Source organism: Eretmochelys imbricata, chromosome 25 (assembly GCF_965152235.1).
Source record: "Eretmochelys imbricata isolate rEreImb1 chromosome 25, rEreImb1.hap1, whole genome shotgun sequence".
In the NCBI taxonomy this organism is placed as follows: Eukaryota; Metazoa; Chordata; order Testudines; family Cheloniidae; genus Eretmochelys; species Eretmochelys imbricata.
In genome coordinates this window covers 4,954,029-4,979,912 of record NC_135596.1, presented here as the reverse complement: position 1 = coordinate 4,979,912, position 25,884 = coordinate 4,954,029, and the positions used below count along the sequence as shown (strand labels likewise).

The following is a 25,884-nucleotide window of genomic DNA, read 5'->3' as shown; positions in this document are numbered from 1 at the left end:
GCTCCTGTGTCCCATCCCTGTGCCTGTGAAGATACGGGCAGCAAGGCCAGGACGCCGATCTCAGAGCAAAGCGGACAAGACTGAGAGCCTCCAGCAGAGATGAAGCAGGGGGTGTCACTGGACGATCTAGGAACATCTGGGCCTTTGGCAAAACTTTGTGAAGTGTCACAAAACATTTGACCTTGGTCTAAGCCTCCAGGGAGATCTCAGCTTGAAAAGCCACCTGGCCGTAACTCGGGGGTCCTTGGACTTTCTCACTTCCCATGCCGGGGCTGCCCCAAGGTGGCTGGCTCATGGCATTTCCAAGCACTGCATCTCCCCTTCTCACTGGCTGCAGCCCCCTGCCCCGCTTTCCCCTCTGCAGTCTGTGCAGTTTGGCTCTGGCCTCTGGCACCAGGCAGACAGCACTGTGCTGTGGAGAGAGGCTGTGGGCTGGGGAACCAGGACACCTGGCTTCTAGTCCTACCTCTCCTGCAGACTTGCTTGAATAGCCTTGGGCTGGTTTCGTGGCGTCACCATGCCTCAGTTTCCCCATCTATAAAGCAGAGACAGCAGTGCTGTGAGCACTGTGTGTAGAAGGCAGCGTTTAAGGATTAAACATTTTGATCCGTTATGTGCTCTCCTTCCACCCTTGGTGTCCCCTGCAGATGCCCAGGTTGGACTGACACCAAAGAAATGCCAGACACAAGGCTCTGAAGCAACTAAATGAGAGTCATGATGAATCTCCAGGTTCCTGTAGCTGGTGCAGCAAGGAGCAGTGTGCTAGAAAAGAACAGGGACCTGGTCCAGAAGCCACAGCTGGAGAACCGAGGTTCAACCCCCCAAGGCAGCACTGTGAATTCCTGTCTGAAGCGTCTGGGGTGGTTCTGTTTTTCCAAACCCTAAGAGCAGCCCTTTGCCCTCACCCCAAATGACTTCCATCTCAGATGAAGAGCAAATGACAACAAGTAAGAACAAAAGAAAAACCCTTCCCCAATACTGAGTGACTGAGAGCAGGAGTGAGAGCGCAGCATGCATCTCCTCTGTAACATGCTGCAGCAGCCCGGAGAACAAGATGGCTGCTGTGCTCCTCATGCAAGGGGGAGCGCCTGGAAATTTAAAGGTCTGGTACACAAAAAACTCCCAGCTGTGAACCCTCCATGTTCAGCAGGCCAGCGCATCCGGTGCAAAGCTGGCTCTGGCTGCAGCGAGATTGTTTCTTGGTTTTGCAGTCAAATGAGCTAGGCCCTGTGATACAATCTCATGTCTGATTCTATCTGATCTGGACTCAGAGAAGAGCCCTCTCCTGCCTCCGCCTCTGGGTATTTAGCTGGCGTCCCATTACCTGAATGCCTTGAGATCTTTCATCTAGGTATCCTCACAGCACTTCTCTGAAGTCATGCGCTTTTCACCGATGGGGAAACTGAGGCATGATGCCACTAAGTGACTTGCCCAGGGTCACACAGGGAGTTGGCTGCAGAGCAGGAAATTGTAACTAAGTCTCTGGCTAGCTCCCTAGACCGTCTTTCCTCACCTGTCCCTTCTTTGTGGCCACTGTCTTTGGGGTCCGATGACGTTGGTTGCCTGCCAGAGGCTCAATACGCTTCCCTGAGCCAGCGGAGCGGAAAGAGGCTAAGGCAGAGCGAGGTGCTCGAGGGCAAAGGGAGACTTTGGCAAACAACTGCAGCAGTGCCTGGCTGCTCCCCAGCTGTTTCCTGTGATTCCCAGGGAGCCCGGGACCTTGGGCTGCACTGCAGGGATATTTGGTTTCACTGTCACGCTCCAGCCCAGGAGCCCAAGCGAGGAAGGGTCGTTTCCCGCTCCCAGCTGGGGTACTCAGCCCACTCCTCACTGCCTTCCAGGTCCCGAGCAGATGGGACGCCCTTGGGAGGATGGGACGCTGCCTTCCCAGAGTTCTGGCCCCAAACATGGAGCAGGCAGAGCCGGCCCACGGTCACAGGTACAGATGGTGCTGAAAACTGGAGCCACTTCAGCATGGCTGCACCGTGGACAGAGCCATGCAGGGGACCTGCGCCTGGGAGCTGTTACCAGCACCCTGAGCTGGCGAAAATCACTTGTTCCTTTGGAATCCGTGTGTCAGGCCCTGGGGGCTGCTGCCCCGGAGTCACCCCGCAGCTGGGGGCTTTAGGGCTCTTCACGGTCCTGTTCTTCCGTTCTCTCAGCCTCTGTCCGTCATGTGCCCTGCACAGGCGGGCAAGCCAGCACCAGCCCTCAGGCTTCTGGCCACTCATCGTGTCTCAGCCGCCCGCCCACTCAAGTTGGCCGGGTTTGCCTGCTCGCAGAGCTGAGGCCCGTTGAAGTCAATGGGAGGCTGCCCCTGTGCCCTCCGGCCAGAGCCCATGGGGGCAGTGTGCTCAGGAGAGGGTCTGTCAGGACAAGCTGGAGGCCCAGGTTGCTCCTCGCTCATCTTGCACAGCCCCTGGGCTTCCCAGTGCAGCCCACCACAGCTGCGGAAGGGACATGCCAGGATCAAGGGATCGGCTGCCTTTGCCCCCCCCCCCCCCCTCGCCCACGCCAGCCTTGCGTGGAGCCCAGCTGGGAGCAGCCTCTCCAGGAAGCTGCCTGGGGCAGCGAGTCTCAGAGGATCGCTTGCAGCCACTCCGGCGATGCGGCTCTGATGTGACAGCCTAGCACACTCCCAAGCACTGGGGAGGAGTCCAGAGACCTGCCTTTCATACATTGAGATCAGATGGCAAAGTGCTTGGAGCAGGCACTGTCTTTTCATTGCACCTGGCATGGTGGGGGCTGGGCGGGGTCAGGGCAGGGACAGTGTTTGCTCTGCGGCTGTACAGCGCCTAGCGTGGTGGGAGCTGGGCGGGGTCGGGGCAGGGGATGTGTTTGCTCTGCGGCTGTACAGCGCCTAGCGCGGTGGGAGCTGGGTGGGGTCAAGGCAGGGACTGTGTTTGCTCTGCGGCTGTACAGCGCCTAGCGTGGTGGGGGCTGGGCAGGGTCAGGTCAGGGACTGTGTTTGCTCTGCGGCTGTACAGCGCCTAGCGTGGTGGGAGCTGGGTGGGGTCAAGGCAGGGACTGTGTTTGCTCTGCGGCTGTACAGCGCCCAGCGTGGTGGGAGCTGGGCGGGGTCAGGGCAGGGGATGTGTTTGTTCTGCGTCTGTACAGCGCCTAGCGCAGTGGGAGCTGGGTGGGGTCAAGGCAGGGACTGTGTTTGCTCTGCGGCTGTACAGCGCCGAGCGCGGTGGGAGCTGGGCGGGGTCAAGGCAGGGACTGTGTTTGCTCTGCGGCTGTGCAGCGCCTAGCGCGGTGGGAGCTGGGCGGGGTCAAGGCAGGGACTGTGTTTGCTCTGCGGCTGTACAGCGCCTAGCGCGGTGGGGGCTGGGCGGGGTCAGGGCAGGGACTGTGTTTGCTCTGCGGCTGTACAGCGCCTAGCGTGGTGGGGGCTGGGCGGGGTCAGGGCAGGGACTGTGTTTGTTCTGCGTCTGTACAGCGCCTAGCGCGGTGGGGGCTGGGCGGGGTCAGGGCAGGGACTGTGTTTGCTCTGCGGCTGTACAGCGCCTAGCGCGGTGGGGGCTGGGCAGGGTCAAGGCAGGGACTGTGTTTGCTCTGCGGCTGTACAGCGCCTAGCGCGGTGGGGGCTGGGCGGGGTCAGGGCAGGGACTGTGTTTGCTCTGCGTCTGTACAGCGCCTAGCGCGGTGGGATCGGGGCGGGGACTGTGTTTGCTCTGCGTCTGTACAGCAGCTAGCGCGGTGCGGGCTGGGCAGGGTCGGGGTGGGGCTGTGTTTGATCTTCGTCTGTACAGCGCTTATCGCGGTGGGGGCTGGGCTGTGGCTGGGGCTGCTGAGTACGACCACAGTCCAAATTAGTAGCACTGATGAATCATCTGCCCTCACATGCACTGAGTAGGGGCCTGAGTCTTAGAGGCTCTGGGCACCAGGAGCTGCCAGAGGCCTCTCAGGATCGGGCCCTGCATGACAGCGGGGATAAGACCCAGGGATATGTGCAAAGCTGCAGGTAAACTGTAGCTAATTCAGCCTTGGCACCCCGTCACCATGGCAGCCGTGGCCCCGTCTGCGCTGTAGCTGGTACCCGTTGGCACCCCCTAGCCATGGCAGCCAGGCCCACTTCCCACTACCTCACATAGACCCCTGCATTTGAGACCCCTTTACTGTAGTGGATGAAACCCCAACCCCAGGCCATCGCGGCTGGTGCGAGCCCAGGGGTTCTCAACCTGGGGATTGTGACCCCTCAGGGGGTCACGGGTTATTCCCTGGGGGTCGCGAGCTGCCAACCGCCACCCCAACCCCGCTTCACCCCCAGCATTTATAATGGTGGTAAATATTTTTAAAAGTGTTTTTAATTTATAAGGGGGGGTTGCCTTCCGAGGCTTGCTGCGTGAAAGGGGTCACCACTACAAAAGTTTGAGAGCCCCTGGGCTAACGCCTTCCGGTTGCCTTCTGCTTACCAGGGGTTTCGCTGCACTGACCTGAGCCGTTATGCGGCAGCTGATATTACATGCTGCACCCCAGAGGCAGCTGCAGTTGAGTGATCCCTGCTCAGCTAGAGCGGGTGACTGCTGTCCCGGTGCCCTCGGTCGCCCCTTGAGCCAGGACGGGGGGAGGCAGGGAGGTGCATTTTGCCCTGTTCATCTGGTTGATTTCTAAGCTGGCAGGGACGCAGCATTCAGTGACAGCCGCTGAGCTGGGGTCCTGTGCGCGATCCAGCCAGCGGAGATCACAGCCCAGAACAAGCCTGAGAAAGCTGCTGGCTTCTCCGCCCGGGAGCCTCTCCCCACAGGGGAGGTGCAGGCTGGGCAGCGTCCGTGCCAGGCTGACTGCCGGGCCCGGGTGGAGTCTGATGCCCTGCTCTGCCCGCTCAGATTGCACTAGCGCCAGGAGCTGACCCTGCAGCCCTGCACCCCATGGCCCCGTTTTGCCTCCCGGTGTCCTAGGGGGCCCCTTTGTCCCTTGTCCTCTCTGCTGAGGCTGCCAGCAAGAGGGAGCCGGGGGAAGGGCTAATTGCTCCTATTTGTGCTGAGGCTGAGGAGCCGGGCTAGCACCCACTGCTCTCCTGGGCAGGGCTCAGGCCTGTAGGATGCAGGGGAGGGGCCAAGGCCCCCCAACCCCATAGATCCCAGCAGAGCCTCTGGGCAGGTGAAAGGTCCCTCTCCGTGACCAGCCCTGTGATCAGGGCAAAGCTCACAGAGCAGGAGGCTGATGCATTCAAGGACCACAGGTCCAAACCCAGGGACGCTCTGGTGTGACCCAAAGCACCGGGCTCCCTCCTCCTCCCCACACGGGCCCAGCTGCAGCAGCCATGGCCAGATGCTGGTTTGTGTGGTTACTGGAGTCGCCCCTAGCGGTCCCATCGGCTCAGCACAGTACAACCCCACGGACTCAATGTATCTTAGGTACTTATCTCTCCCACCTCAGCATCTGTATTTAATCTTCACTCCCCCCATGGCAGGGCTGGGATCCCCACGGTACAGGTGGGAAACTGAGGGCCAGAGAAGCCAAGTGACTTGCCCAAAGGGCCCTATAGCAGATCAGGGACTTGAACCCAGGTCTCCCCAGTCCTAGCCTAGTATCCCAACCATCAGACCATCCTTCCTCTGTGCCCTACCCCGCCCAGCCAGCGCTCTCAGTTCTAACTGACTCTCCTTGCGGAGGGGGAACCGAGAGACAGTCCGTGACTCGCCCTGGTCCCACAGGGAGCCTTTGGCCGCACTGGGAATTGGACCCCCCCACCCCCCATGGGGTCCCTGGCTGGTGCCTTTGTCACAAAGCCATGTGGGGGCCTTGTCCGCACCCCCGTCCCTGTGAGCAGCTTCCCAGCCCCTTGGGGAGGTGGGAGCCAAAGGCCAGGCTGGGTGCCGGTGTGTGCAGGGCCGGGTGGACCATAGCTCCCAGCAGCCCTTGGGCAGCTGTCACGGAGGGTCCCTCGGGCCCAGCCAATGGGAAGTGACAGGCGGAGGAAGGGGCAATGCCTGTTCTGTTCTGCGGTGCATCCTTCTTCATTTCACATTGGCACCAGTTCCTCCTAACCCAACCCATTCTGCCTTCCTCTCGTATTTGGAAAGCTCTTTATCCCTGTAGCGTGGCCTAGTGCGCAGAGGCCAGGACACCTGGGTTCTATTCCTGAGTCTGCCACCTACTTGCTATGCAGTCTTGGCCTGTGTCGCTTAACTTCTCAGTGCCTCAGTTTCCCTGTTTATAATACAACTCCGCTGCCTCCTAAGGATGCTGAAAAAAGCTGATTAATATTTGCAAGGTGCTTTGAGATCTGTGGCTGAAAGGGGCTGGACAAGTGGCAAGAATTACAAATAACCTTTGATTAATAATTAGTAAATGATGAGCAGCAATTGATTTCCTCCCCCATAATCAATTATCATAAAATGGATTCAAATACATCGCAGTGGCAGAGCCTGGCAAGTGCATGTGGATTTCAGGGGCTCAGTGCTTTGTTCCATGTGCTGTAACATCCTCTGAGGACGGACTTTACAATGGTTTGTGCCTGGCTTCGTATCAGGATTGAACCTTTCTCAGGATTGCGTATCAGCAGAAGCCATTTCTGGTCATCATGTATCAGAGGGTTGGCCGATGCGACTGGGATCTGAACCAGGGTGGGAAGCAGATTGTGCGAATGATGATATCCTGAGATCTCCACGCGCTTTCAAGCAGCGGCGGGGGGGGAAGAGAATCAGCAGCATCCTACAGGCTCACCCCAAGTCTCACACTAAGTCGGTGTCTGAGCTAAGAATTTCCTCCGGGCTCCCAGCCCTGTGCTCTAACCAGCAGGCTGCACGGCCTGCTGCTGTCACCCTGCTGTATAACAGGCCTGAACTAACCTCCAGCTCTGAACTCTGGAAATCCAGAGCTGAACGTTGCTGTTCTGGAGAAAGCCCTTGGCTACTAAATCAGTGATTTAACACAGGCCAGATTATTGTCCGCTCCTCTTCAGCACTGGCCCTCCTGGGACCCGACAGCTGACTCCAGCGCCCAGCTCTCTGAGGCTGGAGCCTGGGCCAGACGGTGCCAGGAGATTCCCACGGCCAAGGCTGCGGGAAAGCTCTGAGTCACGCAGGGAATGGGGCGGCTGGCAGAGAGCACCGGTGGTTGTGGGAGACATAAGCACGGGTCAGATCATGGTCCATCCAGCCCAGTATCCTGCCTTCCAACAGGGGCCAGTGCCAGGTGCTTCGGAGGGAGTGAACAGACCAGGGCAATTAGCCGGTGATCCATCCCCTGCCATCCAGTCCCCGTGCCTGGCAGTCAGAGGTTCAGGGACACACGGAGTGTGGTGGTGTGCTCCTGGCCAGCTTGGCTAATAGCCATGGATGGACCTAGCCTCCTTCTGCTGATTTTACGCTGTGGACATTGTGGGCCAGGTTTTCAAGCGCTCTGTGCCCAGGATCAGAGTGAGCTCAGTCCCCAGTGAAGGGCTCGGTTTTGAGACAAGCTTGGCAGCACCCAGCGTGCTAATCTGGCCTGAAGTTGGCATAATGGGGTCAGACCTATAGGGGCGCTAAGGGTGAGAGACCTCAGGGCTGTCCTCTCCTAAGAGAACAGAGCTCACAAGTGGATTTCAGCCCCTCCTCACCTTGGGGGCCCTCAGATCTAGGTGCTGATCAGGCCCCCGGGTGCTGCCCTCTGGAAGTGGACTCTAGGCTGGCAAGCTGGGGATGGGAGGCAATTTTGCCTGCTTCTCCCTGGGCCCCAGTGATCTGTGACTGGGGTGGGGAGCATGGAAACTGCAGCAGTTTCGAGGTGGTTGCCTGGCTGGCGAAGGGGCTCAGCAGCCATTAGCAAAATAAGCCATTGCTGCGGCTGGGCTGCCATGAGGTAGCCTGGGGTCTCCTCACACCCCACAGGACTCCTGCAGCAAGGGTGCATCTCCTTCCCCCATCCAGAGACAAAACAGCCCAGCACCAGGGCCAGTGGCTGGGGCATGAGCAAGGGCAGGGGTCCAGGGCCCACTCCAGAGGGATGCTCTCCCCAGATTTGGCATCCCCAGCTCCAGGAGTCATGGGATTTAGGTGATAATCTCAGTGTTTCTGGACTGAAAGAAATAAATGTCTGGCCCTTGGGGTTGGGGAGAAAAGCTGGAAAATGCGACCCACAAAGGGCTCAGAAAACAAGTCAATGAAAAGTGGATTCTCTCCATCACTGGCAGTCTTATGGTCAGGATTCAGTGACCTGCTAACAGATCTGCTCTAGTTCAAACCGGAGTGATTTCAAGGCAGATTTTCCAGCCTGTGTTATCCAGGAGGGCAGGCTGGCTGCTCATAGGGGTGCCTTCTGGCCTGGGAAGCTATGAATAAAGAGAACCCACTGTCGGTTACTGAACCGAATTGCGATTTTCTAAGCCAAGCTTGTGAGTTTTTGAACCATGATTTTTGAACATGCAGGGTTGGCAGCACCGTAGCTGCCCGAATGCCAGCCCCGTGCCCTCCCCATCCCAAACGCCAGCCCCATGCCCTCCCCGTCCCGAATGCCAGCCCTGTGCCTTCCCCATCCTGAACGCCAGCCCCATGCCTTCCCCGGCCACGAATGCCAGCCCAGTGCCCTCCCCGTCCCGAACGCCAGCCCTGTGCCTTCCCTGTCCCGAACGCCAGCCCCATGCCTTCCCCGTCCCGAATGCCAGCCCCATGCCTTCCCCGTCCCGAATGCCAGCCCAGTGCCCTCCCCGTCCCGAATGCCAGCCCCGTGCCCTCCCCGTCCCAAACGCCAGCCCCGTGCCCTCCCTGTCCCGAATGCCAGCCCTGTGCCCTCACCGTCCTGAACGCCAGCCCCGTGCCTTCCCCGTTCCGAACGCCAGCCCTGTGCCTTCCCCGTCCCGAATGCCAGCCCAGTGCGCTCCCCGTCCCGAATGCCAGCCCCGTGCCCTCCCCGTCCCGAATGCCAGCCCCGTGTCCTCACCATCCTGAACGCCAGCCCTGTGCCTTCCCTGTCCCGAATGCCAGCCCTGTGCCTTCGCGGTCCTGAATGCCAGCCCCGTGCCCTCCCCATCCCGAATGCCAGCCCCATGCCCCCCCATCCCGAACGCCAGTCCTGTGCCCTCCCCGTCCCGAACGCCAGCCCCGTGCCCTCCCATCCCGAACGCCAGCCCTGTGCCCTCCCCATCCTGAACGCCAGCCCCGTGCCCCCCCATCCCAAACCTCACAGGCTCTCACCCGGAACAGAGTTGAGATCCTGCATCCTAGAGTTCCAGGTTCTTTCTCTCCCCTAGGTGATGGGAGAGGAAGCAGGTTAGCGGTTCGCCTCCTTTGCTCCCACCGTGCCAGCAGGCCGTTACTCCGCAGGTGCTGGGGAGAGGGTGGGGAGGGGAGACTCTTGAGTGAGGTAACATGGTGACGGTTGAACCTCGAACCATGAAGAGAACTGCTTTGGGCAATGCAGGCTAGTGGGCCCAGCATAGGGCAAGGTGCCAGGAGCACCTGAGTTCTAATCCAGGCTTCACAACTGACTCACTGTGTGTCCTTATGTAAGTCCCTTTGCCTCGGTTTCCCCATCTGTAACTCATGGAAGACACTTCCCTCCCTAGCAGGAATGTGGTGGCTTTGGTCTGTCTGGGCAGGGCTCTGAAATCTCTGGCTGGAAAAGGCCACAAAAGAGTTAAAAAACAAAGGCGAATTCTGTTCCCACTGAAGTCAAACAGCAGCAGGAGCAGGATTGGGTCCCTTTTCTACAAAAGCAGCACCCTGCAAGCTGTCTGTTTCCCCAGATCTCGAGAGCTCTATAAAACGGGATTGGACATGGCCCAAGGACAGGATCTCCTGCCAGATTCCTGGCCGGAAATGCCACGAGAACAGCCTTTCTGTGATATTTCAGCACGGCTGCCTCCAAGCCCAGCAGAAACTCAGCAGAGCAAATGAAAACCAACACAGGCAAAGTGAACCAAACTTTTGCTGAACCTCAGGAAGGGGCCGGTTTGGGTTCGAGGCACAGAGTGGCATGACCTGTTCTCCGGTCCCCAGTTGTTTGGCGCTGTAATGCACTGGCTAGGGTGGGTGTGTTTGTGCATCGCTGCCCTCTACTGGACGGAACCAGCCGTGCTCAGCGTGTGCCATATGCCCTATACTGGTGTCTGGTGCCCGAGATCATCCTTTAGCTCAAGTGGCATGGCTGGAGGAGCTGTGCTTTTTGAGCAGGAAGTGCTGAGTTCTCTTTCTGCTCTTGAGGAGGATCCAGCTAGCAGTGGGTCCCAGCTGTGAAGTCCTGGCTGGGAGGTGGGGGGATGGGCCGTGGGGGCCAGGCATTGGTGTGTTCTCACCTGAAGCTCATGCTGTGATTGTTCAGGTCTAAAGAGAGATAAGGCAACCGTTGGTGGAGCTGGCTGGCCTCAGAGCTGTCCTTCTGCTGGGAGAAGGGGCAAGCTCGGCAGAGCAGGCTCTTGGGGCTGAGTTTGGTGTTTGCTGGCACAGAGCAGCATGGCTGGACTGGGCTGTCTGTTACACTCAGACCTAGAGGCCTTGACAAGATGGGGCCCTGCTGTGCTGGGCGTGGCACAGACACAGTGAGAGACAGCCCTGCCCCAGAGAGCTCACGGTCCAGCTAGAGAGGACAGACAAAGATAGGAGGGGAAACTGAGGCACTGAGGGGGGAAGGGTTGTGCCCAGGCTCATCCAGCAGGTCAGTAGCAGAGCCAGGAATAGATCCAGGGCTCCTGTCTCCCCTACCAATGCCCGCCTTTCTCTCTGTTCTCTTCTGCACTGCCTCTGAGGAGCCCCACAATGCATGGCCCAAACCATCCCTGTCTGTCCATCTCTCTTGCCCATATGTGAACTCTTTGGGGCAGGGACTGTCTTTCTATTCAATCTTTGTACAGTGCCTACCGCAGTGCAGGCCTGGGCCATGGCTGGGGCTCTAGGCACTACCATAATACACCTAATAGATAATGTACAGCACCTAGCGCAATGCGGGCCTGGGCCAGGACTGGGGCTGCTAAACACGACAGGGATACAAATAATAACAATAATATCTTAACTCCACTTTTTATCTCCCTAGCTACTGTACCAAACCAAGCTGTCCGTACCCCTTCCTCTCCCGAGGAGCCTGGGTTTGCATGGGAATTTTAACCACCCCCTGGGTCGTCACACAGCCCAGCCCCGCAGGAGAAGGCCATCTTAGCCCAATCACGGCGCCTGCCCAGTAGTTTGCGCTTCCCCCCGGAACATCTGTATTTACGGCACATGAATTGGTCCCTTGTCCGGCCTGGCCACTAAGGCAGATTAACTATATGTGACATCTTTGTGCAGCGGAGATAATCCGGGAGGGGAGGGAAAGTTGTCGGAGTGGCTGATCGGATTTCAGGAGCTGCCCCAGCTTTCGGTTCATCCCAGATCCCTGCTTAATCCCAGCACAGAAATCAGCCTTTTGGGGCCACGGGGCTTCTTCCCTGGACCTGTCACCAGTGGAACAGGATTGGGGGGAGGGGGGTCAGCAGCAGCCCCATGAACAGAGAATGCAGCAGAAGCTGGAGCTGGGACCCTTCCTGTAAGCAATAGGGCGCCCTGATGGAACAAGGGCCAGTGTATACTGGGCCCCAGAACTGCGGCGATGGGGGAGTTCGAAGGCAACTCCTCTAGGCAGGGGCAGTTTCTTCCAGCAGTCCCATGGGTTTTGTGGATGGGGCCCCAATCCTGACTGGGCCCCTGAGCGCTGCTGTATGAGAAATAGCACTCAGGGCGCTGGAGCAGGATGGAGCTGTCACCTCTGCAGCGCTGATGCCCTGTTTGGGATTTTGCTGGGACTTGGCGGGATCCCCGGAAGGAGTTTGTTCACAGTGAAAAAAGAAAATCTTTGTGTGTTGGAGCAGGAGAGGCCAGGCCTGCAGCTTGTATCAGATCTTCAGGGTCAAGATATATTGACAGAGCTGGGGCAGGGGGGAGCCCAGAGCTGGGATAGCAGGGGGCTGCGGGTCGAGAGTGAGGGGCACCGGCGGGGGGTGGGGGGAGGGCTTGAACAGCAGGGGGCTGCGGGTCGGGAGTGAGGGGCACCGGCAGAGCTGTGGCGGGAGCCCAGGGCAGGGGGGTTCTAAGGACTGGACTAATGGGGGTTACAGGGCAGGGTTGAGGGGCATGGAAAGCCCGCTCTCTGGGCTGCCCCTGCCTGCATTGCCCAACGGTTCCTCCTATAATGTGCACCATACTCTCCCATTGCTTTTCCCCAGGGTGTCCCCTCCCTCCCCCACCTGCCCCCCCCCCCAGACGGTCATCACAGCAACCTGCCATCTGCAGAGCATAGCGGGGGGTGGTCCTCTCCGGAGCCCATCTCTGTTACTCCTTCAGCCCTCAAGAGTGGGCGCTGGAGAGCAGGCGAGGGGCAGCCCAGAGCGCGGGGCACGGCCTAGGCAGCTCTCCCCCTTCACTCTCGGCTGCCCCTGCTGCCAGGCCAGAGAGGATTGGTGTCTCCACCTCCTCCCAGCCCTCCCGGCTGCCGGCTGGCCAGGCCATGTCTGGGGCGAGGCTGGGTCCCCCTGCGCTCTGGGGCAATGGGACAGCTCCCTCGCCCACCTGGCTTGGCCCAGGGTCAGCTGATGGGCAGCACGGTGCTTATGTTAGCACCCGGGCCTGATGCTGCAGAGGGGCACTGGCTGCCCAAGGGGGTTGGGAACCAGCTGTGGGGCCTCTGGGGCAGGGCTGGGTCGCGGTACCCGGCTGCTGTCCCCAGGGGGCGCAGTGTGGTGGCCTGTATGTGAAACGAGGCCACTGGGCCTCAGTCCAGCTCCCTCCTATGGCAGGGTCCCACAAAGCCCTGCCTCCCTAGCTGGCCCCTTCTCGGGGCCCTGAAGGATCAAACGGGCCGTGGAGTCTGAGCTCCCGGGACCCCTGCAGACCAAGTCCCGGTTGTGGGCAGTGCTGTGCCAGTGAGCCCCGGGCACCGGGTCCAGGGCTGCCTCGCCAGAACTAAAGTCCCTTGCCAAAGCCCCAGGGAGTTGTATTTTGGAGTGCCCTGGGATGGGGGGGTCACAGCCTTGCCGGGGGGACACGGTTATGGAGAGAGCAGGGCAGCACAGGGAGGATGTGGGGAGCTCAGACCCACTCCCCAGCATCCCCCAGTGTCCATCCCGCAGGAGCAGGGCAAGCCCATGGCCTCCAGCCTCCCGCCTGGTCTTCACAAGACACACCCCGTCCCCGCCACCACTAGGCCAAGAGGCCTAGGAGAAATCAACCCTTTGCCAGGCTGGACAGTCAGAGGGACAAGCTCCGTCCTCCAAGCCTGGTGTAGAGAAATGCAGCTGCAGACAGAGGTGCGCTGTGTGTGAGCAGGAATGCCTCTGAGTGTGTAAGGAGAGGCGCCCACAGTGGGTATGTAAGGAGCGGAGCCCGTGTTGGGTGTGTAAGGAGAGGTGCTCATGCTGGGTGTGTAAGAAGAAGTACCCATGGTGGGTGTGTAAGAAGCAGTGTCTGTGCTGGGAGAGTTGCCCATGGGGTGGGTGTGTAAGGAGAGGTGCCCATGGTGGAAGTGTGAGGAGAGGTGCTCGTGCTTAGAGAGGGGCCGATGGTGGATGTGTAAGGAGAGGTGATCATGGAGGGTGTGTAAGGAGGGGTGCCCATGCTGGGTGTGTAAGAAGAAGTACCCTTGGTGAGTGTGTAAGAAGCGGTGCCTGTGCTGGGAGAGGTGCCCATGGTGGGTGTGTAAGGAGAGGTGCCCACAGTGGGTGTGTAAGGAGGTGCCCATGCTTGGAGAGGGGCCCTGCAGGTACCAGTCAGCGCTCCCCTTGGCAGCACGAGTCCCCTCCACTCCCCTCTCCATTGGGTTCCTGGTTCGTTTTCCTTCCCTGCCTCAGAGCCACGAGTGCCCTGGTGCGGGGTGCGCCCGGGGTGCTGTACCATCGGGAGGGGGCGTTCCCTGAGGGACGCTCCATGGGGAGCCGCTCGGCTGGCTGGGGAGCAATCTGGTGCTGGGATGCCCCGCCAGGAGCCTGCTCTGGGATGCGGCCCACTGGCTGGAGACGGGATTGGCCCGGGCGGGCTGGGGGCACGGCAGTGGTTTGATGCTTTGCCTTGACCTTCTTCCCTGATGGAAGCTGCATGCCCGGCGGCCGGGGATTAGCAGCTGCTGCCAATCAAGCCGGCAGCCTGGCGGTGCCGGGGGCCAGCGGGGATCTGAGCCTCCCTCCTCTTGCAGCTACACTCCCCCGGGGTACCAGGGACGTCCCAACGGGGGCAGCTCTCCAGAGTCTTGGGCCCAGCTTCCCTAGCGCCCCCAGGGCTTGGCCTCAGGCCCCCACCCTCCTGCCTGCCCCGGGTTGGATGGGCCCCTGGCAGAGGGCCAGCATGGATGGTACCGTCCTGAGCTGGCAGACAGTCTGGCCACTCACCAGCTAGCTCTGGCGATGGGGCATGGTTGGGGCATCAGGTCGCTGCCACTAGGCGCCGCTGTCCTGGGACGCCCTGAGCCGCTGGGGTTTGACGGGGGTAGGGGGGTTGAAAATGAAACTGAATCTGCAGCAGGGGTGTGGGGGATGCCAGGGTTGGGGGGTCCCTGGTCCCTGATCACGCTGTGGGTTTAGGGCAGGTTGCTTGGCCTGGAGACTGCGGGATCTACCCCAGCTCAGACAGGCTCTGTCCCAGCAGCGGGCCATCTGCATGCAGCCCTGGACTATCCCCACTGGCTTCCCAGATTCCCCCTCTCACCAGCCGCACATGCCGGGGTGTCCCCAGTCAGTGAGCCCCCAGCCCCCAGCTCTGTGCAGAGCGGGATGCAGCCTGGGCTTGCGGTGCTGACGGGACCCTAGGTCCTGCCCCTGGGCCTGTGCCGTCCCTCCTCCCAACACGACCCTGGGAGGAGATGGGCCGAGTGGCTCTGTGTTCGTTAAAAGAAAAGGAGGACTTGTGGCACCTTAGAGACTAACCAATTTATTTGAGCATGAGCTTTCATGAGCTACAGCTCACTTCATCGGATGCATACCGTGGAAATTGTTTCAGTGGCTCCAGAACCGAGGCACTTGGCTTGCAGCTAAAAAGATACGTTTTTGGTCTTGCTGCCCTGGCTCCCTGTTCAATTTTTATTTGTTTTTTTTATTGCCTACCCCTAGCACGATCAGCCGGGGATCTGAGAGCCCAGCTGGGCTTCCCCCTAACCAGTCATTGCTGGTCAGAAGGGCCTGCAGGTCACTTCCTGCCCTGGGTGACTCCCTGTGGCCTTCCAATTGAACGACTGGGGCTGGAATGAGGGGCGCTGGGGGGCTGCCGCCCCACCTTAGAATCATAGAATATCAGGGTTGGAAGAGACCTCAGGAGGTCATCTAGTCCAACCCCCTGCTCAAAGCAGGACCTACCCCAACTAAATCATCCCAGCCAGGGCTTTGTCAAGCCTGACCTTGAAAACCTCTAAGGAAGGAGATTCCACCACCTCCCTAGGTAACCCATTCCAGGGCTTCACCACCCTCCTAATGAAACAGTGTTTCCTAATATCCAACCTAGACCACCCCCACTGCAACTTCAGACCATTGCTCCTCGTTCTGTCATCTGATACCTCTGAGAACAGTCTAGAGCCATCCTCTTTGGAACCCCCCTTCAGGTAGTTGAAAGCAGCTATCAAATCCCCCCTCATTCTTCTCTTCTGCAGACTAAACAATCCCAGTTCCCTCAGCCTCTCCTCATCAGTCATGTGCCCCAGCCCCCTAATAATTTTCGTTGCCCTCCACTGGACTCTCTCCAATTTGTCCACATCCCTTCTGTAGTTGGGGACCCAAAACTGGACACAGTACTCCAGATGAGGCCTCACCAGTGCTGAATAGAGGGGAATAATCACTTCCCTCGATCTGCTGGCAGGTAATTATAACGAACATTGAATACATGGTTTCTAGCCAGCACCCCTGCTTGGGACACCCCCATTTCTCGTGGCCATGACCATGGGCAGCAGGGTCTGTGGATGACACCCCAGGAGGAGAGGACTCCAGCCCTCTCTCCCTTTGCTGGGGTAGCTGTGCGGGAATCCAAAGCTGGGAAAGCTGCGTTAGTCACCCAGGTCAGCAGCCCTGGCCCAGGACACCCCCCAAAGGCAGAGGGTGACGGGAGGAAAGGGCTGGTTTTTTTCCAAACGCTTATTTTTCAGAGCAGAACCACAATCCAAAGAAAAATAATTTTTCAACGGCTTTCCAAATTCTTGGGCAAAACTGCTGCTTCTCACAGTTCTTGTGTTTTCTTAAGAGCCGCGGGGACGGATCCTTGCCTTCTCTAATGCCACCATAGCTCCACTGCTTGTAGTCGAGCCGCCCCCACTTTCCACTGGGTCGGCGAGGGAAGGATCTGGCCCCCGAGCCAGTGAGAAGGAGCAGCTCCGGTTGTGGTTAGCAGCCTCCTGCCATGCGATCGTGCTGAGCGGAGATTCTGCTCTGCAGAGCGACTCAAGGAAAACATTTCCGAACTGCTGCCATAGCAGAGTGGGCTTGGCGCACAGGGCTTTTTCCTGATGCAATCCCAATTATCTTTAATCTGAGCCATATTCAAAGCAGGGAGTGCGCCCAAAATATCAGGGAGGTCTGGCACGAAGAATCCGCTGCCTCTTGGGTTTCATCTCCAGCCTCAATCGGGGGGATTTTTCTTTCCTTCGCACACACGCAAAGGCGGCTGGGAACCTGGCTTTGGTGTTTTTTAATGGCAGGTGGTCCTTTCCCCAGCACCGGCGGAAGAGTCCTAGCACCTAGTAACCACCTTCCGGCATTTCCACATGAGCTTTCCCCCAAGCCACGAAATGGGGAAATTGGGTACGGAGGGGAGGCGCTTTTCTTGGTTTCTTTCTTGGACGGACTCTCTGGGAAACACTAGCCAAGTGGAAAAAGACCGTCAGAGCGTGACTCACTCTCTGGAGCAGGGGCTGGGCCAGAAGTGGGGTGAATCTGGGGCGTTCCCTGGATGGGGCTGCGTTTGGCGCGATGGTTCTGCTGGCCACACGGCCGCTGGTCAGCGTCAGGCGGGGTCCTGCTGTGGCGGTCTGGGAAAGGGAATGCTGGGCCCAGACCCCCTTGGCTCTGTGCGTGGGCTCGCACATGTTCCCTGGCATGCAGGCACATAAGCTCGCACTCATGCCCAGGCAAAGAGGTGGGCACAGAGACCCAGCCTGGGTGCCTCCGATCTCAGAATCTGATTCAATCTGGGCTCAAGAAAACAGTCTGCCGGCTCCTCCTCGCCTGGCCCTGGGCACAGGTCTCATGGGAGGATGGCGTGCAGCTGGCACTGCCTTGGGGAATTCTGAGCCTGGATCGCTGGGCCATCGGGGCGAGAGGGAAGGGGAGGGGGTTCGCTACTGTGGCCATGGCACCCTCCCCACTCTATTAGCTCCATTGCACCTGGAATTGGTCCAGCCCCAGCCCCACACTCCACAGCGCCTGCCAAAGCAGGTTCCTACTGTGCCGGCCGTGGTGTGTGGGGGGGGGTCCAGACTCTCCTCACCCCAAACCCCCCAGGCCTAAGTCCGGTGTAAGCTCAGGAGTGACTCCAAAGAAGACAGAGGGATCCCCCAGCCCCATGGCGGGAGCAGGCCCAAAGGGGGGCTGAGGACCTCCAGGCGGGGCAGCAAAGGGTCTGAGCTCCTAGCAGGTGACCCCGCCACCCCAGGGGACAGGCCCCGACCCCCTGACAATGCCCTCGCTGGAGGCCGGGCCTGGCCAGGGGTCGCCCATTTGTGTCCATTAAACAGGGAGGACAATGGACATGCAATAATTCGCTTTATCGAATGACTGCAGCAGAATTCCCCGGCTGGGATCCCCGGTGTACCAGTTCTGCTCCCCACCCCCTACCTTTTCACAGCCCCCCAGGGACTAGCCTAGCCCTGCTAGGAGGCACACACTGGGAAGAGAGCTCAGGAGTCCAGACCCCCCGACTCTAGCCACTAGACACCACTCTCCTCCCAGGAATCCTGGCACCCAGCCTGCCCTGCTCTAACCACTAGACACCACTCCCCTTGTATCCAGCAGCCCTGAGTCCCAGGTCCCCCATGGAGACCAGTGATTAGAATAGTAGGAAGCTGGGAGTCAGGACTCTTGGGTTCTATTCCCAGTTCTGTCAGAGAACACAGGAGTCCTGTCTCTCGGTCCCCAAGCTCTAACCGCCAGATTCCCCTCCTTTTCCAGAGCTGGGAAGAGAACCCAGGAGTCCTGATGCCCAGCACCTCCCCCCAATACTATGCTGTGTTCCCACAGAACCATGGGCCCTACAGAATCCCCCTGTGCACGGCGCCCAGGGACTTGGTCCTGCCTGTCTGTGCGTCTGTCCTGACGGCCAGATCTGTCTGCTTGCTCCTGCAGGATGAGTTCCATCCGTTCATCGAGGCGCTGCTCCCCCACGTCCGGGCCTTTGCCTACACCTGGTTCAACCTGCAGGCCCGCAAGCGCAAGTACTTCAAGAAGCACGAGAAGAGGATGACAAAGGATGAGGAGAGGGCGGTGAAGGACGAGCTGCTGAACGAGAAGCCCGAGGTCAAGCAGAAGTGGGCGTCCCGGCTGCTGGCCAAGCTACGCAAGGACATCCGGCCCGAGTTCCGGGAGGACTTTGTGCTCTCCATCACGGGCAAGAAGCCCTCCTGCTGCGTCCTCTCCAACCCCGACCAGAAGGGCAAGATGCGGCGCATCGACTGCCTGCGCCAGGCCGACAAGGTATGGCGCTTGGACCTGGTCATGGTGATCCTCTTCAAGGGTATCCCGCTGGAGAGCACGGATGGGGAGCGGCTGGTCAAGGCAGCCCAGTGCACCAACCCCATCCTGTGCGTCCAGCCCCACCATATCAGCGTCTCCGTCAAGGAGCTCGACCTGTACCTGGCCTACTTCGTCCGCGAGAGAGGTAGGTACCACCTGCGGCTCCCACGGGACCGGCTTTGCATTGCACGGCTGCCTGAGAGTGCGGGAGGGGATGGGGCTGTGCCCAGGGTCCATTCCCAACGAGCAAGAATCCAGGCCCGGCTCTTCCCTGTTTTCAGGACTTTGACCTGCACAGATGAACCTTGCCCTAAATTTGCCCCAACTTGTCCTAAATTCTCTGCCTCGGGGACTGGTAGCCCCAGCCACCCAATTCCCTGCCAGCTGCAGGATCCTCAGCTCCTCCCCACTCCCACCAAATGCAGCACAGCCCCCCCACCCTGCTCCTTTCCCTGGGGTCTCCCAAATCGTAGCCTTGGCTCTGATCCCCTGTTTGTGTAAATGCCAGCCTGAGTGTGCCATCTTCTGCCCGTCTGGAATGGATCCTGGCTGTTGGGTGGTTTTATTCCTGGTGAGTTGCCAGAGGTGGCTGCATGTCAGTGGTGGGGTGGGGGCAGGGCGGTTGTGTGCGGTCTTGGGGTCCTTCGGAATGAGGCATGTGCCTCCCTACGGGATCTAGGCACCCACCCACCGTCGCGCCATCTCCGGGTGCTCCCCAGCCAACAGCAAGGGCAGCTCCCCTCTGCGGGGCTTGTTCTCTCGAGGGGCCATGTGGCTGCAGGGTGCATTGAAGGGTGGGGTAGGCAGCCTGGGCAGTGCAGGGACAGGAGGGAAGCTGTCTACCCAGTGCGTCTCGGGAGGGAAGCTGCCCGGGGGCAGGGATCCCGGCCTTGGCAGGGCTGCATTCAGCTGCAATGAGTGCCCAGAAGGGCAGGTGCTGAGCCAGCCAGCTCTGCTGGCAGCGCGGGGGCAGCTGGAGGGACTGTGTGGCTGGGACCGTGGGCAGGAATACGGGCACGGCTGGGAATGTGGAGACAGCAGGTGCAATGCCAGGGGAAAGTCAGCCCAGCACTGCCTGGGCAGTGAGAGCGGAGACAGAGCTAGGGGTGAGGAGAGAGTTTGCTGTCCAGGGCACGTGGCAGCTGGCAAGGCCGGCTCCATGCACAGAAGCATTGGTAAGAGCCAGGAGCTGATGCCCCCCTGGGAAGCCCTGCAGGAATATCGACCTTCATTCTGCCCCAGAGACACTGCAGGGTGCTCTGGGGGAAGCTCCACACCACAGTCCATGCCATGGTTTCAGTGCTGGCTGCTGATTCTGGGCCTTTGGGTTTCCAGCTGCCCTGATTTGCAGAGGTGCAGAGTGCTGAGAAAATTCTGGCCTAAAAACATAGGGTGTAATAATCTCCATTGACTCCACCGGGGCTAGGATCCCCCCGAGCTCAGCCAGGGGGCTGTGGTGGTAAATCCCCCGGAATGAGTCTGGGGGAGAAGCGGGTCTGGACTGGGAGCGACGGGCGGGGTTTCTCCCTGGTCCCTGGCCACGCAGCAGTGGCCTGTGGCTGTGCTGGGGTGGGGAGGATGCTGTTGTTATTTCTGCAATGGTAGCACCCCCAGGCTCCATTGCGCTTGGTGCTGTACAGGCAGAGAGCGAGGACAAAACACGGGAGAGGAAACTGAGGCACAGCACAGGGACGTGACTTGCCCGAGGTCTCACGGCAGGTCCGTGTCAGAGCCGGGTATAGAGCCCACGTTTCCTAGGCTAAAGCCTTAGCCGCTTGTGTGTCAGAGAAGGGTTAGCTGGTGTGCGAAGCAGGAGTTCAGGTCTGTTCTGCGTGTCCCCGGTGGGTCGCTGTCCCTCGCTGGTACGCGGGACTCTGACAAACCCAGTCCGATGCGGGAGGTTTGGGGCCATAAGGGACTGGCTCACTAAGGTCAGAAGCTCAGGCACTGGGTGTGACTTGCTGGGCCCCAGTCTCGCTGGCTGGCTCTCTCTGATTCCCCCTCTGGACTGCGCACAATGCTTGTGCGTTCTCCCTTCAGCATGGGTGGAACCTCTGGGGTCCCTCTCCCTGCTGTCAGCACATGCTCTGGGGTCAGGTGCTGAGCCCAGAGTGTAACCCGCCCTGGCCGGCGCGGACAGGGATGGAACAAGGGACTGTATCGGCAGAAGGGAAATAGCGTTTGCCCTCTGACTGCTCTGTGGCTGGATCTGGGGAGGTTTGCTGCGGTCAAGGCCACCGTTTGGTTCCAAGACTTTAATCCACATGTGATGCAGAAGGAGATCTAGCCCCAGCCCTGGGAGCATCTGACCTGTCTGGGGTCCCACTCAGAACCCAGCACAAGCCTGGACAGATGGGAGGAAGGGTCTGGGTGGCCCTGGGGGTCGGAGCATGGGACCAGAGCCCAGGAAATGGGGCCACACTGCAGTGGGAATGTGGGTGCAGCAGAACCAGTAAGGCAGGGTCCAGGCAGAACTCAGGAATCAGGACCCGGTTGCACTCTGAGAGCGTCAGTGACTTGGCCAGGGATTGCTCCTTGCAATGTATGGGTAGATATTGGTTTCCGCCTGAGGCAGAGACCCTGGCCCTTCCGTTCCCAGGCCAGGCTGCTTTCATTCCAGGTGGATGCCACAGGCTCTTGCTGTACCTGGCTCCGGGATTAGAGGGGCCAGGCCAGAGCTCCTGGTATCCATGCCCCAGGAAGCTAATCCGGAACAAGCCAGGTAGGAGAGGACTTTGCTGCAGGGATCGCCTCGGGCCACCCGAGATCTCTGCTGGGCTCAGGCAGGCATCGCACCCTGAATCGCCCCTCGCCTGCCAATGGCAGACGGGAGAGCTCCTGCCTCCATCCCCCACACCCACCTTCCTGGCCCAGGCCCAAGGGCAGATCCTGACCTGAGTGGGCATTTCAGTGGCTGTCGTTCCATCAAAGGGGACCTGACAACGCCATAAGTCACGTGAGGAGCAAACACATACGCTGGGGAAATCGGAGAAGACATTTCTGCCCCCCGGGGCGGTTTGATTCGTTATGTGCTTCCCCTCCCGCACCAGACTGGTGGTCCTGCGGCTAGGGATGGCAGGTCGCGGGGATGGCAAGGGGTGGGAGGGCCGTCTTGGGAGCTCGGCATCGCGTACCTGAATACTGGGGGCTGCCGGGCTCTGCAGCCCTGGTGTCTGTGTGGACTTGACTCTGCTTTTCTCAACCAATTCGCTCCGGGGTGGGAGCTCCCCAGGGCTGGTAGGAGCCCACGCTGGGCTGAGATGAATCTAAGGTGGATTCTCTGGGGAGGCTGCTGCACACAGACAGGCCCTGTGGTTCTCTCCGGCTCCCCGCCGGGTCTCTCCTGGAAGGGGTCTGCAGCAGCCCAGAGCAGGCTGTGAAGTTAGCATGCGCCATCATATTCACAGGCTGGGCCTTGCTGGGGCAGCAATCGAATTTTACACCCTGCCTCTGGAGGGCGCCGCCAGGGAACGCTGTGACTGGTATTTCTGCCGCCATGATGCCAAGTCTGGCTGCTTCTCTCTGCCAGGCAGGGATGTGACATGCGAGGGGGGTGCTGTTCTCCGCGGGGGGAGGTGGAGGGCGCTTGGGGAGCCTGTGGGGAATGCAGAGAGAGCAGCTGGGAGGGAAGGAACAGTGCTACAACAAATGTGGGATGCAAGCTCCCTCCCTCCCTCCCTCCCATGCGTCTCTGCCTCCCCAGCACAAACCCTGCTGCAGTGCAGGGGGCACCCCAGGGAGCTCCAAAGAGCCCCTCTCAGGAGCAGAAAGAGGAAACCTTTGACTGCACCCTCCTACCGCCCCCATGGAGAAGCCGCAGTGCAGGCCGGGGAAGGCTCAGCTCTGAAGTGTGCCCTGGGGCAGGGGCATTGGGGTTGGCCCCTGTGACCTGGCAGGCTGTGGTAGGGCAGGTGGCTGGCAAAAGCCAGCCCAGGCCCGGGGAGAGATGGGCATCAGCATTCTGCTCAGCACCTCCGCGGGCTCCTGCAGCCCAGAGGAGCTGGCAGCGGGAGGGGAAGGGGCCAGACCAGAATGTGTCACAAAGTGAGAGCGGGGGCGCTGTGTTTGCAGGGACCTTGAGGGGCTGGGGAGGATCTTGCCTCGGATCTGCCCTCCATGACCCCGGCGTCAATCCGAAGTCACCCCAGCCAGGCTGGAGCTGAGCCTGCCAGCGCCCCAGCCTCCCGCAGACAGAGCTGCTCCAGCAGCTTGGCTTGGCTCTGGGGCTGGGGCTTGGCCAAGGGCGGTGGCCCCCGGGGCAGGATCTGAGCAGCCCGCGGGGCGGCTCTGCTTCCCCATGGGTGCTGCGGTAGCGCCCAGAGGCTCAGCCAGGATGGGGGGTCCCGTCTGGGGAGACCCCGGCCCTCACCAGAGGAGATGTTCGCTGGGGGGAGGGCGGGGACCCCCCGTGCTGGGTGATGGGGAGACCCCGGCCCCCCCAGGAGACGCAGGCAGGTGAGTGGGGGGAGGGCGGGGGCCCCCCGTGCTGGGTGATGGGGAGACCCCGGCCCCTCCAGGAGACGCAGGCAGGCGAGTGGGGGGAGGGCCGGGACCCCCCCCCCCGTCCTGGGTGATGGGGGGACCCCCCCCAGGAGACGCAGGCAGGCGAGTGGGGGGAGGGCGGGGGCCCCCGTGCTGGGTGATGGGGGACCCCCCCCCCCAGGAGACGCAGGCAGGCGAGTGGGGGGAGGGCGGGGACCCCCCCCGTGCTGGGTGATGGGGAGACCCCCCCAGGAGACGCAGGCAGGCGAGTGGAGGGAGGGCGGGGACCCCCCGTGCTGGGTGATGGGGAGACCCCGGGCCCCCCCAGGAGACGCAGGCTGGCTAGTGGGGGGAGGGCGAGGGCCCCCCCCCGGGCTGGGTGATGGGGGGACCCCCCAGGAGACGCAGGCAGGCGAGTGGGGGGAGGGCGGTGACCCCCCCCGTGCTGGGTGATGGGGGGACCCCCCCAGGAGACGCAGGCAGGCGAGTGGAGGGAGGACGGGGACCCCCCGTGCTGGGTGATGGGGAGACCCCGGGCCCCCCCAGGAGACGCAGGCTGGCGAGTGGGGGGAGGGCGGGGGCCCCCCGTGCTGGGTGATGGGGAGACCCCGGGCCCCCCCAGGAGACGCAGGCTGGCTAGTGGGGGGAGGGCGGGGGCCCCCCCCCGGGCTGGGTGATGGGGGGACCCCCCAGGAGACGCAGGCAGGCGAGTGGGGGGAGGGCGGTGACCCCCCCCGTGCTGGGTGATGGGGGGACCCCCCCAGGAGACGCAGGCAGGCGAGTGGAGGGAGGACGGGGACCCCCCGTGCTGGGTGATGGGGAGACCCCGGGCCCCCCCAGGAGACGCAGGCTGGCTAGTGGGGGGAGGGCGGGGGCCCCCCCCCGGGCTGGGTGATGGGGGGACCCCCCAGGAGACGCAGGCAGGCGAGTGGGGGGAGGGCGGGGACCCCCCCCGTGCTGGGTGATGGGGGGACCCCCCCAGGAGACGCAGGCAGGCGAGTGGAGGGAGGACGGGGACCCCCCGTGCTGGGTGATGGGGAGACCCCGGCCCCCCCCAGGAGACGCAGGCAGGCGAGTGGAGGGAGGACGGGGATCCCCCGTGCTGGGTGATGGGGAGACCCCGGGCCCCCCCAGGAGACGCAGGCTGGCGAGTGGGGGGAGGGCGGGGGCCTCCCGTGCTGGGTGATGGGGGGACCCCCCCAGGAGACGCAGGTGGCCGGACCCGCCCGCTGGCCACGCTCAGCAGAGGAGGCTCCGGCCGGTCTCTGGCCCCGCCGGCGCTTAAGGTGGCGCCGCGTCCCTGTTTAAGGCGGAACGGAGCCGGCCCGTGTGTGACCGGCCGGGGGGCGCCGGGGCCGGGCCCCTGACCAAGGGGGTGCGGGCGGGGCCGAGGTGTCCTGCGAGCAACGGGAAACAACTGCGGGTGAGATGGCTGGGAGGGAAACCCCAGGGCCGGGTTTGGATCTTACTGCCCGGTGTGAATCCAGAGTCACTCTGCTGTCTTACATGGAGTCACTCCAGATTTACATCCTGCAGCTGAGATCTGAAATTGGGCTTTCTGGCCCTGATCCTGCAGGGGGAAATGAACCGGCCTAGCCCCTATGGAACAGTTCCCATGCGGACGTTCTTATCTCGGATTAGTTATTGCTGTAAATTCACACCCTACCTTAATCCGAATTGGTTTTCAGGTGTAGACGAGCTGTTATGCTAGACCAGTGGGAGAGGAAGCTGAGACAGGAAGTGACTTGCCAATGGACACACAGCAGGTCGGTGACAGAGCCAGGAATAGAACCAGGGGTTTGGGGGCCCAGCCCAGCCCAGCCCCTTGGTTGGCAGGCCTAGCCCCTGGACTGCTCACCTGTGTAAAGTTAAGTGTATGCATCTGTGCATGCAGGATCGGGGCCGATCCCCCCTTGTCTCCCTGGGGAGCCAGGTTTCTCTGGCCTCACTGAGCCAGCAGCCCTGGTATCAGGATAAAGGGGCTTCTGGGTGCTGGGTATGGAAATTATTTATCAGCTGGCTAGATCTGACAAGGGCAGGGATATAACCCCTGCCAGGGAGCAGGTCTGAGCAAACTGGGGCAGCAGCTGATCTCTGGGCCCTTGTCAGGCGTGGTTCCCCCTGGATCTCACAGCACTGCGTCACCAGGACTTAGTGAGCGGAGCCTCAGGACCCGCTCAGAGGTGGAGGCGCGTCATCGCCCCCATGGGACAGGTGGGGAAAGCGAGGCATGGACCTGTGAAGAGCCTCGTCCAAGGCCACCCAGTGAGGCAAGTGATGGAGCCAGCAGGAGAACTCAGGAGTCCTGACTCCTAGTCCCATGCTGGAATCGCGAGAGTGCACTTCCCCAGACAGAGAACCCAGGAGTCCTGGCTCTCTGTCTCCTGCTCCATCCGTTAGAACTCAGGGATCCTGACTCCCGCATGGGATTGCCTGGTGCGGGGGCTGGGCGCCAGAGGCTAATTAGCTGTACAGCCGAACCCGCTGGGCTCTGGGTGGGCTCTGCAGTTCCAGCTGCCCCTTGGTTCTGTCATGTGTAAGGCCCAGGAGTGACCAGGGTGGAGCGCGGCTGCGCCGTGGCTAAGGCTGAGGCCAGCGTTCTCTTTACAGCTCTGCGAGCCTCCTGGGGCGCTGGCTGGGGTCAGCGATGCAGATTTGGGGCCATTTGACCAGGGGCTTCCTAAGATACAGCCCCCCGAAAATATGTGTTCCTAGGCAGCGGCCCCTGCAGTGAGAGAGACCCTGTTCTGGGGGCACCAGGGGTTCTCCGCTGTGGTCCACCCTCTCCCCAAGCCCAGAGCAGGATT

At 61.0% G+C, this 25,884-nt stretch overlaps 1 protein-coding gene across 7 annotated transcripts in view; it reads left to right on the top strand.

Moving 5' to 3' along the window:
- Nucleotides 1-25,884, top strand: part of NFIC (nuclear factor I C) — a 141,679-nt gene that overhangs the window by 28,142 nt on the left and 87,653 nt on the right. For all 7 annotated transcript variants that reach the window (XM_077805426.1, XM_077805423.1, XM_077805421.1 and 4 more), the window contains exon 2: nucleotides 18,209-18,740. In XM_077805426.1, coding sequence (XP_077661552.1) covers nucleotides 18,209-18,740 — 532 coding nt within the window. The remainder of the gene's footprint in view (nucleotides 1-18,208; nucleotides 18,741-25,884) is intronic.